At 41.7% G+C, this 16,007-nt stretch overlaps 2 protein-coding genes across 7 annotated transcripts in view; one reads left to right on the top strand and one right to left on the bottom strand.

Annotated features, from left to right (window-relative positions):
• Positions 1-15,212, top strand: part of LOC142254803 (E3 ubiquitin-protein ligase RNF182-like) — a 112,375-nt gene extending 97,163 nt beyond the window's left edge. For 4 of the 5 annotated variants that reach the window (XM_075326115.1, XM_075326116.1, XM_075326117.1 and 1 more), the window contains exon 3: positions 14,912-15,212. The gene's annotated coding sequence lies outside the window, so the exon portion shown is untranslated. The remainder of the gene's footprint in view (positions 1-14,911) is intronic. The other variant, XM_075326114.1, reaches the window with a different exon arrangement.
• The window catches only part of CEP89 (centrosomal protein 89), a 221,722-nt gene that overhangs the window by 103,957 nt on the left and 101,758 nt on the right, over positions 1-16,007 (bottom strand). Inside the window, exons 9-11 of one of the 2 annotated variants that reach the window (XM_075326112.1) lie at positions 12,830-12,880; positions 7,329-7,412; positions 1,144-1,247 (exon numbers count right to left, since the gene is read on the bottom strand). In XM_075326112.1, the coding sequence (XP_075182227.1) occupies positions 1,144-1,247; positions 7,329-7,412; positions 12,830-12,880 (239 nt within the window). The remainder of the gene's footprint in view (positions 1-1,143; positions 1,248-7,328; positions 7,413-12,829; positions 12,881-16,007) is intronic. The other variant, XM_075326113.1, reaches the window with a different exon arrangement.

Below are 16,007 nucleotides of genomic sequence, written 5' to 3'. Positions count from 1 at the left end.
ATGGACAACTGCGGTATTTAGTGGGGTCAGCACTTCAGGTGCCGCTTACCGCCCGCCTATAAGCGGGTGTGTGGTCGCCCTAGTCCTGTGCCTGGTCGCCCAGAGTCCGATCTCTCAGCTCGGACTGCAGGAATGGCTGCCGGCGTCCTTCTCCAGCTCGTGTGAGTAGGGGCGGGCCGTGGGCGTGCCCCAAGTCAGAGCGGGAAACCGGCGTCCCACAGTGTCCAGTGAGAGGGCTGGAGCATGTAAATAAGGCTCCAGCCCTCGGCGCTGCTGATTGTACAGCGTCTCTCCCCTACCCTGATTGACAGGGTGGGGGCGGGAACGAAGCGGAGCTAGGCCGCAAAAGCCGGGGACTGGATTTATAAGCGCCGCCGCCGTAAAAGCGCGGTCGGCGCTAAGTCCCCGGCGCACTACAAGTCCCAGCCGCGCCGCCGCTCCCGGAGCGTCCGGCGCGGTAGTTCCCCATACATAAAGTCACTCAGCTAGGCTGCAGTGACTGTAACCCTTTACTGTCCCCGGCGCACTAGCACACCCAGCAAGTCTGGAGTGTGCTGTGCCTGTGTGTACGGGGACACAGAGTACCTGAATGGTGCAGGGCCATGTCCCTGAACGGCACTCCCGCTCCACATCCAGCAGGTTCAATGGGTCTGTGGATGGAGCCCGGCCTCAGGGCTTTGGGGCCGGTAAGATCCCACTTCCTCAGAGCCCCTCAGGGGGATGTGGAAGGAAAACAGCATGTGGGCTCCAGCCTCCGTACCCGCAATGGGTACCTCAACCTTACAAACCACAAGTGGGGTGAGAAGGGAGCATGCTGGGGGCCCTATATGGGCCCTCTTTTCTTCCATCCGATATAGTCAGCAGCTACTGCTGACTAAACAGTGGAGCTATGCGTGGATGTCTGACCTCCTTCGCACAAAGCAGAAAACTGGTGAGCCAGTGATCCCACTGGGGGTGTATAGCCAGAAGGGGAGGGGCCTTACACTTTTTAGTGTAATACTTTGTGTGGCCTCCGGAGGCAGTAGCTATACACCCAATCGTCTGGGTCTCCCAATGGAGCGCCGAAGAAAAAATAATTAAAAGAAAAATAAATAATAATAATAATAATAAAAAAAAAAAATAATAACAATAATAAATAATTACCACTCCTTATTAGAAATCGGGTGGTCCTGCTTCAAAAGTTGGTGCAAATTTTCATTCTCCGCAATGACATCTTTCACTCTCGTTCTGAAGGTTTTCATTTCCTCCTGATCACGATATTTAAAAATAAAAGGGATAATCAAAAAAAAAAAAAAAAAATTAAGAAATCAAACCACACATGATCTTGAACAAGCCCCTCTGTCTTATTGGTTGGGTTTACACATGCGCCTCAAAAACCACATAAAAATCTGCATGTGCTGAAAAACCTTCATCACTAGGGTAGGAGTATGGAAAACTGACCCGCACCACACTGCAAATGGATTAAACAATAAATAAATAAAAAATAAATTATATATATATATATATTGCCCGGGATAGTTAGTAGCCAAGTGTCCCTCCCTTTCTGTCTGTCTCCATCTCTCTGTATCTCTGTTTCTCACTCTGTTTGTCTCTCTGTCTTTATGTGTCTCTATTTGTCGGTCTCTGTATCTCTGTCTTTGTTTCTTTCGCTCTGGTTTTTCTCTGTATGCATATCTCTGTCTTGGTCGCTCTGTCTCTCTCTGTGTTTGTCTCTCTGTCTGTCTCTGTATCTCTGTCTTTCGGTTTCTCTCTCTGTCTCTCTGTCTTTATGTGTCTCTCTCGTCCGTCTCTCTGCTTCTCTCTGTATCTCTGTTTTTCTCTGTCTCTCTCTGTCTGTCTCTATCTCTGTCTTTCTCTCTGTCTCTCTGTTTCTGTATCTCTGTCTTTCTCTCTCTGTCTTTTTAACCTGTCTCTGTATCTCTCTGTCTTTCTCTCTCTCTGTTAGTCTCTTCTCTGTCTTTCTCTCTGTCGGTCTCTCTCTCTGTATCTCTGTCTGTCTCGGTCTGTTTCTCTGTTTGTCTCTCTCTCTCTCTTTGCGTCTTAGTCTCTCTGTCTCTCTCTGTGTCTCAGTCTCTTTCTGGCTGTTTCTCTCTCTTGGTTTGTCTCTCCTCTCTCTCTTTGTCCGTTTATCTCTGTCTCTCTCTTTTTCTCTCTCTCCTCTTTCTCTGTGTCTTAGTCTCTCTGTCTCGCTCTCTCTGTCTCAGTTTCTTTCTGGCTTTCTGTTTCTCTCTTTCTCTCTCTGTTTGTCTCTTCTCTGTCTTTCACTCTGTCTGTCTCTATATCTCTGTCTCTCTGTTTCTCTCAGTTTCTCTCTGTATCTGTCTCTCTCTGTCTTTCTCTCTCTGTTTTTCTCTCCTCTCTTTGTCCGTTTGTCTCGGTCTCTTTCTCTCTCGCTCCTCTCTCTTTGTCTGTGTCTCAGTCTCTCTGTGTCTCAGTCTCTGTCTTTCTGTTTCTCTCTCTGTCTCTTCTCTGTCTTTCGCGCTGTCTGTCTCGGTCTGTTTCTCTCTCTGTCTCTCCCCTCTCTTTGTCTGTTTGTTTGTCTTTCTCTGTCTTTCTGTTTCTCCGTTTGTCTCTCCTCTTGTCTTTCTATGTCTGTTTAACTTTGTTTCTCTCCCTTTGTCTCTATATCTGTCTCTCTGTCTGTCTCTCTGTCTGTCTTGGTCTCTCCTCTGTCTCTCAGTCCCTCTCTCTGTTTTGCTCTGTCACTCTCTGTGTGTGTTTCTTTGTCGGTCTCTTTATCGCCACAGACATCATATCCCCTCACACATGAGCTTCTTATACTAAGAATGTGCTTTGTTCCTATAGCAACCACACAGCTGCTATTAATAACCTGTAGCTCCCAGCTCCATTCACTTTAATGTAAGGAGATTTTTTGGTGAATAACTGTAAAGCGCGGGGTTAAATTTTCCCCTCAAAACATAGTCTATGACATTCCCTGAGTCACATGAGGAGTCTGTATATATGTATATATATATATACACACACACACACACACACACACACACACACACACAAACTATAATAATAAATAAAATCTCTTTTCAATAAGCCTTTAATTGCAAAAATCAAACCAGATATAAACACATAAATCTCCCTGCTCATGAGTGCGATGTGTGATCTAAACGCTGCATCCGAGTGTATTTTGGGCCTCATCATCCTCGTTCAGGTGGAAAAATAAAGCCGTTACTGGAATCCTGATGGCGCAATCTCCTCGTCGAGAGGCTTTCAAGCTCCTGAACCTCAAGTCATTTCCACATTATTAGCTCAAGTAGTAACGTGAACATCTCAGAAGCTCCCCGACACTTACAGAGCTGTAAATGGGGGCTTTTAACCCCTTTACTTCTGGAAATCTATGAATACACTGACATTTCTGGTAGAATTACCAGTATAATATAACGAGTGGGTCTGTTTCCTATACAACGTATTGTGTAGCATAGCAAAATAGATAGGTGAGAAGAATGTTTTGGTGTGTGTGTGTGTGTAATAGCACAATAGGAGACCAGGATGGGATATTGCAACAAAAAGGGGATCAGTAAGGGGGACATTACTACGAGAAAAGGACCTGCATGGGCACATTAGTAAAAGGGGGAAAGGTTGGGTCCATTACTACAGGATGGGGCACATTACTACAGGATGGGGATAAGGATGGGACACATTAGTAAAAGGGGACAAGGAGGGGGCACATTACTACAGGATGGGGCACATTAGTAAAAGGGGACAAGGTTGGGAAAATTACTACAGCAAGGGGTACATTACTACAGGATTGGCCCACTACAGGATGGGGACAAAGATGGGGCAAGTTACTACAGGATGGGCACATTACTACAAAATGGGGACAAGGATGGGGCATATTTGTAAAAGGGGACAAGGATGGGCACATTACCACAGGATGGGGACAAGGATGGGGCATATTTGTAAAAGGGGACAAGGATGGGCACATTACCACAGGATGGGGACAAGGATGGGGCATATTTGTAAAAGGGGACAAGGATGGGCACATTACTTCAAGAACGGGAACAAGATGGGAGGATATTACTAAAAGATGTTGGCCAAAATTACTATATGGTGCTAATTGTAAAACTATATTACTTACAAGAAAGGGATAAAATGTAAAACAAAACAAAAAATTAAAAATTAAAAGCATGAAGTTTTTTTACCAGCAAAAATGTTTTTATAGATTTAAATAAAAAAGTGCATATTTGTTATCATAAAACAAGCAAAAAAAAACAAACAAAAAACAATGATCTAAAAGGTGTAGAGGAAAACAAAAAAAAAGTATATATTATTTATCTAATATATAAAGCTGTGTGTGTGTATGTATGTATATATGTCCGGGATTGGCATCTGCACCGTCGCAGCTACAGCCACAAAATTTTGCACACTCACACGTCTGGACCCCGAGAGCGTCATAGGCTATGTTTCGAGGGGAAATTTTAACCCCGCGCTTTACAGTTATTCGCCAAAAACCCTGCCTCCATTAAAGCGAATGGAGCTGGGAGCCACAGTGCAGCCAGAACTTCAGAAGAATGCGCAGCCACGCCCTTATATGGAATGTTGGCGTGTCACAATGCAGCCAGGGAAAGAGACAGACACAGACAGGGAATGAGGCAGACACAGACAGGGTAAAGGCTGCTTTACACGGTACGACCGATTGTGCAATTTCACAATCGATCGTACCCGCCCCCATCCTTTTTGCGTCACGGGCAAATCACTGCCCGTGGCGCACAAAGTCGGTAACCCCCGTCACACATACTTACCTCTCGTGCGACCTCGCTGTGGGCGGCGAACGTCCACTTCCTGGAGTGGGAGGGACGTTCGGCGTCACAGCGACGTCACACGGCCGCCGGCCAATGGAAGCGGAGGGGCGGAGATGAGCGGGACGTAAACATCCCGCCCACCTCCTTCCTTCACATAGCCAGCGGCGGCCGCGTGACGCAGGTGAGCTGCTGTTCATCGTTCCCGGGGTGTCACACGGAGCGGCGTGTGCTACCACGGAAACGATTAACAACTAAATTAAACGATATTATGGAACCTAGCAACCAGTACACGACTCACCATTTGTGAGCGATACTGCGTCGCTAGGAGGTGGCACACAAGCTGGCATCGCCAGCGATGCCGGATGTGCGTCACAAAAACCGTGACCCCGACGATCTATCGCACGATAGATTGTCTGGTGTAAAGCAGCCTTAAGAAACAGACACAGACAGGGTAAGAGACAGACACAAAGAGACAGACACAGAGAAAGAGACAGACTGACAGGGAAAGAGACAGACAGGGTAAGAGACAGACACAGGGAAAGAGACAGAGGGAAAGAGACAGACACAGGGAAAGAGACAGAGGGAAAGAGACAGACACAGGGAAAGAGACAGAGGGAAAGAGACAGACAGGGGAAGATAGAGAGAGACAGAGATATATATACAGAGGGGGAGACAGACAGAGAATGGGAGAGAAACAGAGAGACAGTTACTATCCCGGGCAGCGCCGGGTGCTATGTTGTGAGGCGAAATTTTAACCCCGCGCGTTCCAATTTACCAATCAATTTTGTCCCTATCTACATAATGGGGAAAAAGTGAAACGAAACGTGTTGGGGGCAAATTGACAGCTGCCAGATGTGAACAAGGGGGACTTAAAAAATGAGAGTGATGGCGCCAAAGAGTATATACCGTACAGTTGCTAAGGTGGGGCCCCGACATGGGATACTCACCACACTCGGGGATATGAACACACACAATGCGCCACACACTACCACGTGCTTGAACACATATACCACCCTCAGCACACATCTCACCACACATTCACCAACCTCACCACATAATCGCCCTAAACACACACAAGTCTGGGATTATCCTTCACAAATAAAAATCTGATTAATAAGCAGCCAAACTACAAGAACAACAAATGTACCACATAGGAAATACGCAGCTGTCAGTCACATGACCTGTCTATAGGTGTATGTGTGAGCTAATATATACTGTCAGGGGGGAGGGCTTTCTGTTGCCTGGAGATTTATCAGGCTGCCAATAGCAACCAATCACAGCTTAGCTTCTATTTGCTACAGTTAATTAATCTGAGCTCTGATTGGTTAATATAGGCAACAATTTAATAATTATATTTCTATCTATTTGTTTTGTGGCTTTTGTGTGCAGAATACATTTTTGTTAATACATTCTATTTTATTAGACTGGTCAATCGGGTCCACTGAAATCTGCATTTTCGGCACACAGGAACTCAATGTGTATAGGAGCCTTTAACAAAATATGTAAGCATCTTCATATTTATGTATAATTGGTTGCACCCAGTAGGATACGGTTCCCCCGAGTATCCGGTGAGACAATGCTCATTACCAAGCTTCTGACAACACAATGGCCGTTGTTGCTGCCTGCGCAGGGAAAACACCTTGTAAACCCTCCTTGCCGGCCATTAATATGTATGAAAACAAGGAGGCTCGAAGGAATTTTGCTTGCGTAACAGACGAGAATAATCACCGACGGAGGTGAAGAAAAAGTCATTTCCATAACTATGCGCACAATTTTCAGCTTGCGGGAATTTGAAGAGCATCGGCGAATAGAAAAAACAATTACAGTGGAGGAGTGGGGGCAATAATCCGTCCCCGTGGTTCGGAAATTATATCCTATTCTAGGGATAGATGGTCAATGCCGACCCTTTAACCCCTTCAACCCCGGGCGTTTTTCGTTTTTCCCCTTTCTTCCGAGAGCAAGTAACTTTTTTTATTTTTCCGTCAATAATGCCATATGAGGGCTCGTTTTTTTGCAGGACGAGTTGTACTTTTGAATTAAACCATTAGTTTTACTATACAATGTACTGGAGAACGGGGAAAAAAAAATTAAAAAGTGCGCAAAAATTAACATCAGCAGACATGTGCAGGGATCACCACCGGCTTACCGCAGCAGCTGGCAGTGATTACCGCAACGATACCAAGGACGTACCATTATGGCTTTGGTTGTAAAGGATTTCAAAGAAAACTGCTAAACTGTACCCCAAATTATCACCAACTGACCTCCAGCATGTCATCGGAGATGTCTGACATGACTCGAGGGTCTCCGTTATGGCAAATGGGGTCATTTGCAGATGGCACAGGGGTAATTAAAAAAAAAAAGTTTTTTTTTTTTTTTTTTTTAGCAAAATGAGGCATGTTCTTTGGTTACTACAGGAAGACCTTTAGATGGTGCACAGAAGGAAAAGTCAGGCGGTGGCGGCAAAAAACATCTGACAGGTTCCCTTTCAGCAATTACCTAATGTTTGAAAAGAAGTCTCTAAATTTAGACACGTAACCTAAACCCGACTCGCACAAGTAAATCTCGGCTCACCTCAAACGCCAGGATCAGGTTATCCTTCTCATTAATTCGGTCTTCATAGGCGAGTAACAACGGCGACAAATACTTCATGTCCAACTGCAAAAAAAGAAGAAATGAATGAGTGGAAGCGGACGGATTAATTAAAAACGGCCGTGTCATATTTTCCATATGAACCACCGACTGAATAAAAATCTAAAATTAAAAATTAAAAATAATATTTTATCTTCATCTATTTTTTTCAGAAGGTGGTTCATATGGAGAATGAGACATAATTTAAAAAAAAATAAAAATAATATATATACACACACACACATTATAATATATATTATAATAATATATACACACATACATATATATATATATATAATGTATGTGTGTATATATTATTATAATATATATTATAGTGTGTGTGTGTATATATATATATATATACACACACACATTATAATATATATTATAATAATATATACACACATACATTATATATATATATATATATATATATATATATATATATATATATATATATATATATATATATATATATATATATGCATATATATATATATATATATATATTATAATATTTATATTATATATATATATATATATTATATATACAGTTAGGTCCAGAAATATTTGGACAGTGACACAATTTTGGCGAGTTGGGCTCTGCATGCCACCACATTGGATTTGAAATGAAACCTCTACAACAGAATTCAAGTGCAGATTGTAACGTTTAATTTGAAGGTTTGAACAAAAATATCTGATAGAAATTGTAGGAATTGTCACATTTCTTTACAAACACTCCACATTTTAGGAGGTCAAAAGTAATTGGACAAATAAACCAAACCCAAACAAAATATTTTTATTTTCAATATTTTGTTGCGAATCCTTTGGAGGCAATCACTGCCTTAAGTCTGGAACCCATGGACATCACCAAACGCTGGGTTTCCTCCTTCTTAATGCTTTGCCAGGCCTTTACAGCCGCAGCCTTCAGGTCTTGCTTGTTTGTGGGTCTTTCCGTCTTAAATCTGGATTTGAGCAAGTGAAATGCATGCTCAATTGGGTTAAGATCTGGTGATTGACTTGGCCATTGCAGAATGTTCCACTTTTTAGCACTCATGAACTCCTGGGTAACTTTGGCTGTATGCTTGGGGTCATTGTCCATCTGTACTATGAAGCGCCGTCCGATCAACTTTGCGGCATTTGGCTGAATCTGGGCTGAAAGTATATCCCGGTACACTTCAGAATTCATCCGGCTACTCTTGTCTACTGTTATGTCATCAATAAACACAAGTGACCCAGTGCCATTGAAAGCCATGCATGCCCATGCCATCACGTTGCCTCCACCATGTTTTACAGAGGATGTGGTGTGCCTTGGATCATGTGCTGTTCCCTTTCTTCTCCAAACTTTTTTCTTCCCATCATTCTGGTACAGGTTGATCTTTGTCTCATCTGTCCATAGAATACTTTTCCAGAACTGAGCTGGCTTCATGAGGTGTTTTTCAGCAAATTTAACTCTTGCCTGTCTATTTTTGGAATTGATGAATGGTTTGCATCTAGATGTGAACCCTTTGTATTTACTTTCATGGAGTCTTCTCTTTACTGTTGACTTAGAGACAGATACACCTACTTCACTGAGAGTGTTCTGGACTTCAGTTGATGTTGTGAACGGGTTCTTCTTCACCAAAGAAAGTATGCGGCGATCATCCACCATTGTTGTCATCCGTGGATGCCCAGGCCTTTTTGAGTTCCCAAGCTCACCAGTCAATTCCTTTTTTCTCAGAATGTACCCGACTGTTGATTTTGCTACTCCAAGCATGTCTGCTATCTCTGTGATGGATTTTTTCTTTTTTTTCAGCCTCAGGATGTTCTGCTTCACCTCAATTGAGAGTTCCTTAGACCGCATGTTGTCTGGTCACAGCAACAGCTTCCAAATGCAAAACCACACACCTGTAATCAACCCCAGACCTTTTAACTACTTCATTGATTACAGGTTAACGAGGGAGACGCCTTCAGAGTTAATTGCAGCCCGTAGAGTCCTTTGTCCAATTACTTTTGGTCCCTTGAAAAAGAGGAGGCTATGCATTACAGAGCTATGATTCCTAAACCCTTTCTCCGATTTGGATGTGAAAACTCTCATATTGCAGCTGGGAGTGTGCACTTTCAGCCCATATTATATATATAATTGTATTTCTGAACATGTTTTTGTAAACAGCTAAAATAACAAAACTTGTGTCACTGTCCAAATATTTCTGGCCCTGACTGTGTGTAATATATATATATATATATATATATATATATATATTGCGTTGCCTGGGATAGTAACTGTCTGTCTGTGCGTCTGTCTATCCCTGTGCGTCTGTCTGTCCCTGTGCGTCTGTCTCTGTCAGACAGATGGACAGAGAGAGGCAGACAGACGGTCTGTCTCGGTGCGTCTGTCTGTGTCTCTCTGTCTCTTTCCCTGTCTGTCTGTATCCATGTGTGTCTCTCTCTATCCATGTCTGTGTTTGTCTGTGTCTATCTCTCTGTCTGTCTCTGTATGAGTCTCTGTGTCTGTCTTTCTCGCAATCTCTGTGTCTGTCTGTCTCGTTCCTTGTCTTTTTCCTTGTCTATTTCCTGGTCTGTGTCTCTTTCCCTTTCTGTCTGTCTCTCTGTTTCTCTTTTCCTGTCTGCCTGTCTCTTTCCCTGTCTGTCTGTGTCTGTCTGCCTCCGTCTGTCTCTATGACTGGCTGTCTCTCTCTCTGTGTCTCTTTCCCTCTCTGTATCACTCTCTCTCTGTCTGTCTCTCTTTTTGTCTCTCTTTATCAGTTTCCCCACCGACATCTTATTACCTCACACATAAGCTTCTTATACTAACAATTTATTTTGTTCCTATAGCAACCAATCACAGCTGCTATTAATAACCTGTAGCTTGCAGCTCCATTCACTTTAATGCAGGCAATTTTTTTGGAGAGTAACTGTAAAGCGCGGGGTTAAATTTTCCGGTCAAAACATAGTCTATGACTTTGAGTAACATGGGGCGTCTGTGCAAAATTTCGTGATTGTAAATGCGACGGTGCAGATTCCTTTAGCGGACACACACACACACACACAAACACCTTTATATATTAGGTAATATATTTATATCTATATTTATATATATAATATATAAATATATATAATCTATTTGCAGCAGATTTCTTATCTGAAGTGTGTGTGTATATATATATATATATATATATATATATATATATATATATATATATAAATTATTATTTTTTTATAGTACATGTATAATAAAATTACATTATATATATATATGTAATTTTATTATATATACATGTACTATAAAAAAAATAATTTATATTTAATATAAAAACATACATTATATATATATATATATATAAAAACATACATTATATATATATATATATATATATATATATATATATATATATATATATATATATATATATATATATATATATATATATATATACATACACACACACACACACACACACACACACACACACACACAATAAAACATTTATATAATATATAATATACATTTTCTATTTTATATATATATACAGTTAGGTCCAGAAATATTTGGACAGTGACACAAGTTTTGTTATTTTAGCTGTTTACAAAAACATGTTCAGAAATACAATTATATATATATAATATGGGCTGAAAGTGCACACTCCCAGCTGCAATATGAGAGTTTTCACATCCAAATCGGAGAAAGGGTTTAGGAATCATAGCTCTGTAATGCATAGCCTCCTCTTTTTCAAGGGACCAAAAGTAATTGGACAAAGGACTCTACGGGCTGCAATTAACTCTGAAGGCGTCTCCCTCGTTAACCTGTAATCAATGAAGTAGTTAAAAGGTCTGGGGTTGATTACAGGTGTGTGGTTTTGCATTTGGAAGCTGTTGCTGTGACCAGACAACATGCGGTCTAAGGAACTCTCAATTGAGGTGAAGCAGAACATCCTGAGGCTGAAAAAAAAAGAAAAAATCCATCACAGAGATAGCAGACATGCTTGGAGTAGCAAAATCAACAATCAATTCCAAAAATAGACAGGCCAGAGTTAAATTTGCTGAAAAACACCTCATGAAGCCAGCTCAGTTCTGGAAAAGTATTCTATGGACAGATGAGACCAAGATCAACCTGTACCAGAATGATGGGAAGAAAAAAGTTTGGAGAAGAAAGGGAACGGCACATGATCCAAGGCACACCACATCCTCTGTAAAACATGGCATGGGCATGCATGGCTTTCAATGGCACTGGGTCACTTGTGTTTATTGATGACATAACAGCAGACAAGAGTAGCCGGATGAATTCTGAAGTGTACCGGGATATACTTTCAGCCCAGATTCAGCCAAATGCCGCAAAGTTGATCGGACGGTGCTTCATAGTACAGATGGACAATGACCCCAAGCATACAGCCAAAGCTACCCAAGAGTTCATGAGTGCAAAAAAGTGGAACATTCTGCAATGGCCAAGTCAATCACCAGATCTTAACCCAATTGAGCATGCATTTCACTTGCTCAAATCCAGACTTAAGATGGAAAGACCCACAAACAAGCAAGACCTGAAGGCTGCGGCTGTAAAGGCCTGGCAAAGCATTAAGAAGGAGGAAACCCAGCGTTTGGTGATGTCCATGGGTTCCAGACTTAAGGCAGTGATTGCCTCCAAAGGATTCGCAACAAAATATTGAAAATAAAAATATTTTGTTTGGGTTTGGTTTATTTGTCCAATTACTTTTGACCTCCTAAAATGTGGAGTGTTTGTAAAGAAATGTGACAATTCCTACAATTTCTATCAGATATTTTTGTTCAAACCTTCAAATTAAACGTTACAATCTGCACTTGAATTCTGTTGTAGAGGTTTCATTTCAAATCCAATGTGGTGGCATGCAGAGCCCAACTCGCCAAAATTGTGTCACTGACCAAATATTTCTGGACCTAACTGTGTATATATATATGTGTGTATATATATATATATATATATGTGTATATATATATATATATATATATATATATATATATATATATATATATATATATATATATATATATAAATAATATACATTTTTATATATTTATATTAAAAAAAAGATTAAATGGTAATAAAATAAATTATATATATATTAAAGAGTCACCTGGCCAAGACCTCACTTCAGATAAGAAGACTGCTGCAAATCCCCGTGCGGAAAATAAAAATCAATATACCAGGGTTGGTAATAAAAAAAAAAAAAAAAAAAATATGTAAAAGTTCCATTTTCGTAAATGGAGGCAAATCAGGAGGTTTTTGAACCTGAAAGGGCACGAGCTGTGAAAAGGTCAATGTAAAGGTCGCCGATTCCTGTCGGAAAGATTTCCGATAACAAGCCGTGGTGTTCAGGAAACTGCACAGACAGGGGTTTGACAAAAGTTATATGCCCCCCCCCCACCTCGTGCAATAGGGGGCAAAGATGGACGGGTGCTGCAACTGCTATCAAACACCCAGAAAAAGGACTTACAAGCCACGGCGGCGGAGGGCCTCTTGAAGGTAAGCCACCGATCTTCATATTCTGCAAATGGATAGAAAAGGAAAATTTAAAAAGGGACAGTGTAAAATAAATGAGTCCCACATAATAATTTACTCTCGAAACATAACAGTCATCTCTATAGATAAGGAGAGGATTTTGCAAGGATTTGGGCAATGACAGGTGTAGTCCTGTGACCATTTTTCCTCCCACAGAAGCACTATGACCCCAGCAGAGTAGGGTGGTGGGGGCAGGGCGGATAAGAAGTGGCTCATAAGTGGAGAAAAAAGTAAAAAGAAGTGAATTTCTGATAAGATAGATTACAGTTTCTTATATACGCTTGTGCTATGTTAGGGCTCCTGAAGTATGCCAAATGAACGGAGGACAGGTGAGAAGAATAATTTTTTTGATGTGTAGGGAACAGCACAATAGCGGATATGACTACAGGATGGGACTTTGCTACAAGAAAGGGACCAGGATGGGGACAATACTACACGAAGGGGACAAGGATGGAGCACATTACTATAAGAAGTGGACCAGGATGGGGACACTATTACACAAGAAGGGGAGCAGGATGGGACTTTGCTACAAGAAAGGGACCAAGATGGGGACATTACTACAAGAAGGGGACCAAGATGGAGACATTACTAAAATAAGGGGAGCAGGATGGGAACATTACTACAAGAGGAGGACTAGGATGGGGACATTACTAAAAGAAGGGGACCAGGATGGAGACATTACTATAAGAAAGGGACCAGGATGGGGATATTACTAAAAGAAGGGGACCAGAATGGGGACATTACTAAAAGAAGGGGACCAGGATGGAGACATTACTATAAGAAAGGGACCAGGATGGGGACATTACTAAAAGAAGGGGACCAGGATGGAGACATTACTATAAGAAAGGGACCAGGATGGGGACATTACTAAAAGAAGGGGACCAAAATGGGGACATTACTAAAAGAAGGGGACCAGGATGGGGACATTACTAAAAGAAGGGGACCAGGATGGGGACATTACTAAAAGAAGGGGACCAGGATGGAGACATTACTATAAGAAAGGGACCAGGATGGGGACATTACTAAAAGAAGGGGACCAAAATGGGGACATTACTAAAAGAAGGGGACCAGGATGGGGACATTACTAAAAGAAGGGGACCAGGATGGGGACATCACTAAAATAAGGGGAGCAGGATGGGGACATTACTGCAAGAAGTGGACCAGGATGGGGACAATACTACAAGAAGGGGACCAGGATGTGGACATTACTAAAAGAAAGGGACTATGATGGGGACATTACTACAAGAGGATGATGAAGATACTACTACACGGAGTGGACCAGGATGGGGAAATTACTACAGGATGGTGCACATTTCTACAAGAAGGGGTCAGGATGGGGACATTACTACAAGAAGGGGATCAGTTTCAGAACATTCATTTGTGCAAAGCTTGAAAATAAATAAATAAATAAAAAAAGGACAAAAAGTCCCATTAAGGTCCTTTATATTGGATAACCTGGTGCTTTTGATGGCACTAATAATGTAGTTGGCAGCGCTATTCTTACAGGAAAAAACATGAGAATTATATATGTCAATAGGATCCATTGATATTCTTCAGAAGCATTTGGATATTGATCTGTTGTACGGCCATGACTCTATTAAAGGGGTGATATAAAGAAAGAAAAAGAAAAAAAAAGGTATTGCCTATGGTGGTGTAAGAATATCCTCGCTGGAGGTCTGACGGCTGGACTCCCATCAATCACAATTAGCAGTAGTAATCATGTGCAACCACTGCTCCTGTCACCGCTCCGGTCACACAGGAGACCTTGGACCAGTCAGGGGGAATGTCGGAAACCGGAGCCCGGTAATGCTGCATTTATCACTTATCCTCTGATATCCATCAGACAATGTCTTGAAGATGTGATATCTGTAATATAAGAATAGTTTGCGGTTCAAGTGTTTAGGAACCAGACCCTCATCATCTGCTGAGAAGCGGGGACTTTTTGTTCTCAGTATCTGATGTCTTTCCAAAAACTAAATAAATCTTTTTTTTTCCCTTAATTCTTTCTAAATCCCAGGTCACGGCTCAGCCTTGCGGTAAAGGAGGAAAATTGACTCTAAGATGTTCTTAGTCTGGAGTAACGTCCCACGGGGAGAGCGGAGTGGGATCGGCTGTCAGGAGGCATTAGAAGGTGGCGCGGTGACGAGGCCTCTGCACCCGGCCTACAGATACACAAGCCTCAATCACAGTTCACTGCGCTTCATCCATCACCGAGAGACGGCAAGAAATCTGCAAAGCAAGACGCTGCCGACGACGACTTAACCAGTCCGCTCACCGCCGCCTGTGGAGCATCGTTACTGGATCAACTGAATGGAAGCACAAACACATATAAATGTCGAATATATATATTGAATATACATATACATATATATATATATATATATATATATATACATATATATATATATATACACACATATACATATATACAGAGCCTACAAGTAGTATTCAACCCCCTGCAGATTTAGCAGGTTTACACATTCGGAATTATCTTGGCATTGTGACATTTGGACTGTAGATCAGCCTGGAAGTGTGAAATGCAGCAAAAAAGAATGTTATTTCTTTTTTTTTTTTAAATTGTGAAGTTTATTCAGAGGGTCATTTATTATTCAACCTCTCAATCCACCAGAATTCTGTTTGGTTCCCCTAAAGTATTAAGAAGTATTTCAGGCACAAAGAACAATGAGCTTCACATGTTTGGATTAATTATCTCTTTTTCCAGCCTTTTCTGACTAATTAAGACCCTCCCCAAACTTGTGAACAGCACTCATACTTGGTCAACATGGGAAAGACACAGGAGCATTCCAAGGCCATCAGAGACAAGATCGTGGAGGGTCACAAGGCTGGCAAGGGGTACAAAACCCTTTCCAAGGAGTTGGGCCTACCTGTCTCCACTGTTGGGAGCATCATCCGGAAGTGGAAGGCTTATGGAACTACTGTTAGCCTTCCACGGCCTGGACAGCCTTTGAAAGTTTCCACCCGTGCCGAGGCCAGGCTTGTCCAAAGAGTCAAGGCTAACCCAAGGACAACAAGGAAGGAGCTCCGGGAAGATCTCATGGCAGTGGGGACATTGGTTTCAGTCAATACCATAAGTAACGTACTCCACCGCAATG

This window comes from Anomaloglossus baeobatrachus, chromosome 10 (genome assembly GCF_048569485.1).
Source record: "Anomaloglossus baeobatrachus isolate aAnoBae1 chromosome 10, aAnoBae1.hap1, whole genome shotgun sequence".
Taxonomy (NCBI): domain Eukaryota; kingdom Metazoa; phylum Chordata; class Amphibia; order Anura; family Aromobatidae; genus Anomaloglossus; species Anomaloglossus baeobatrachus.
This window is presented reverse-complemented; position numbering and strand designations above follow the sequence as displayed.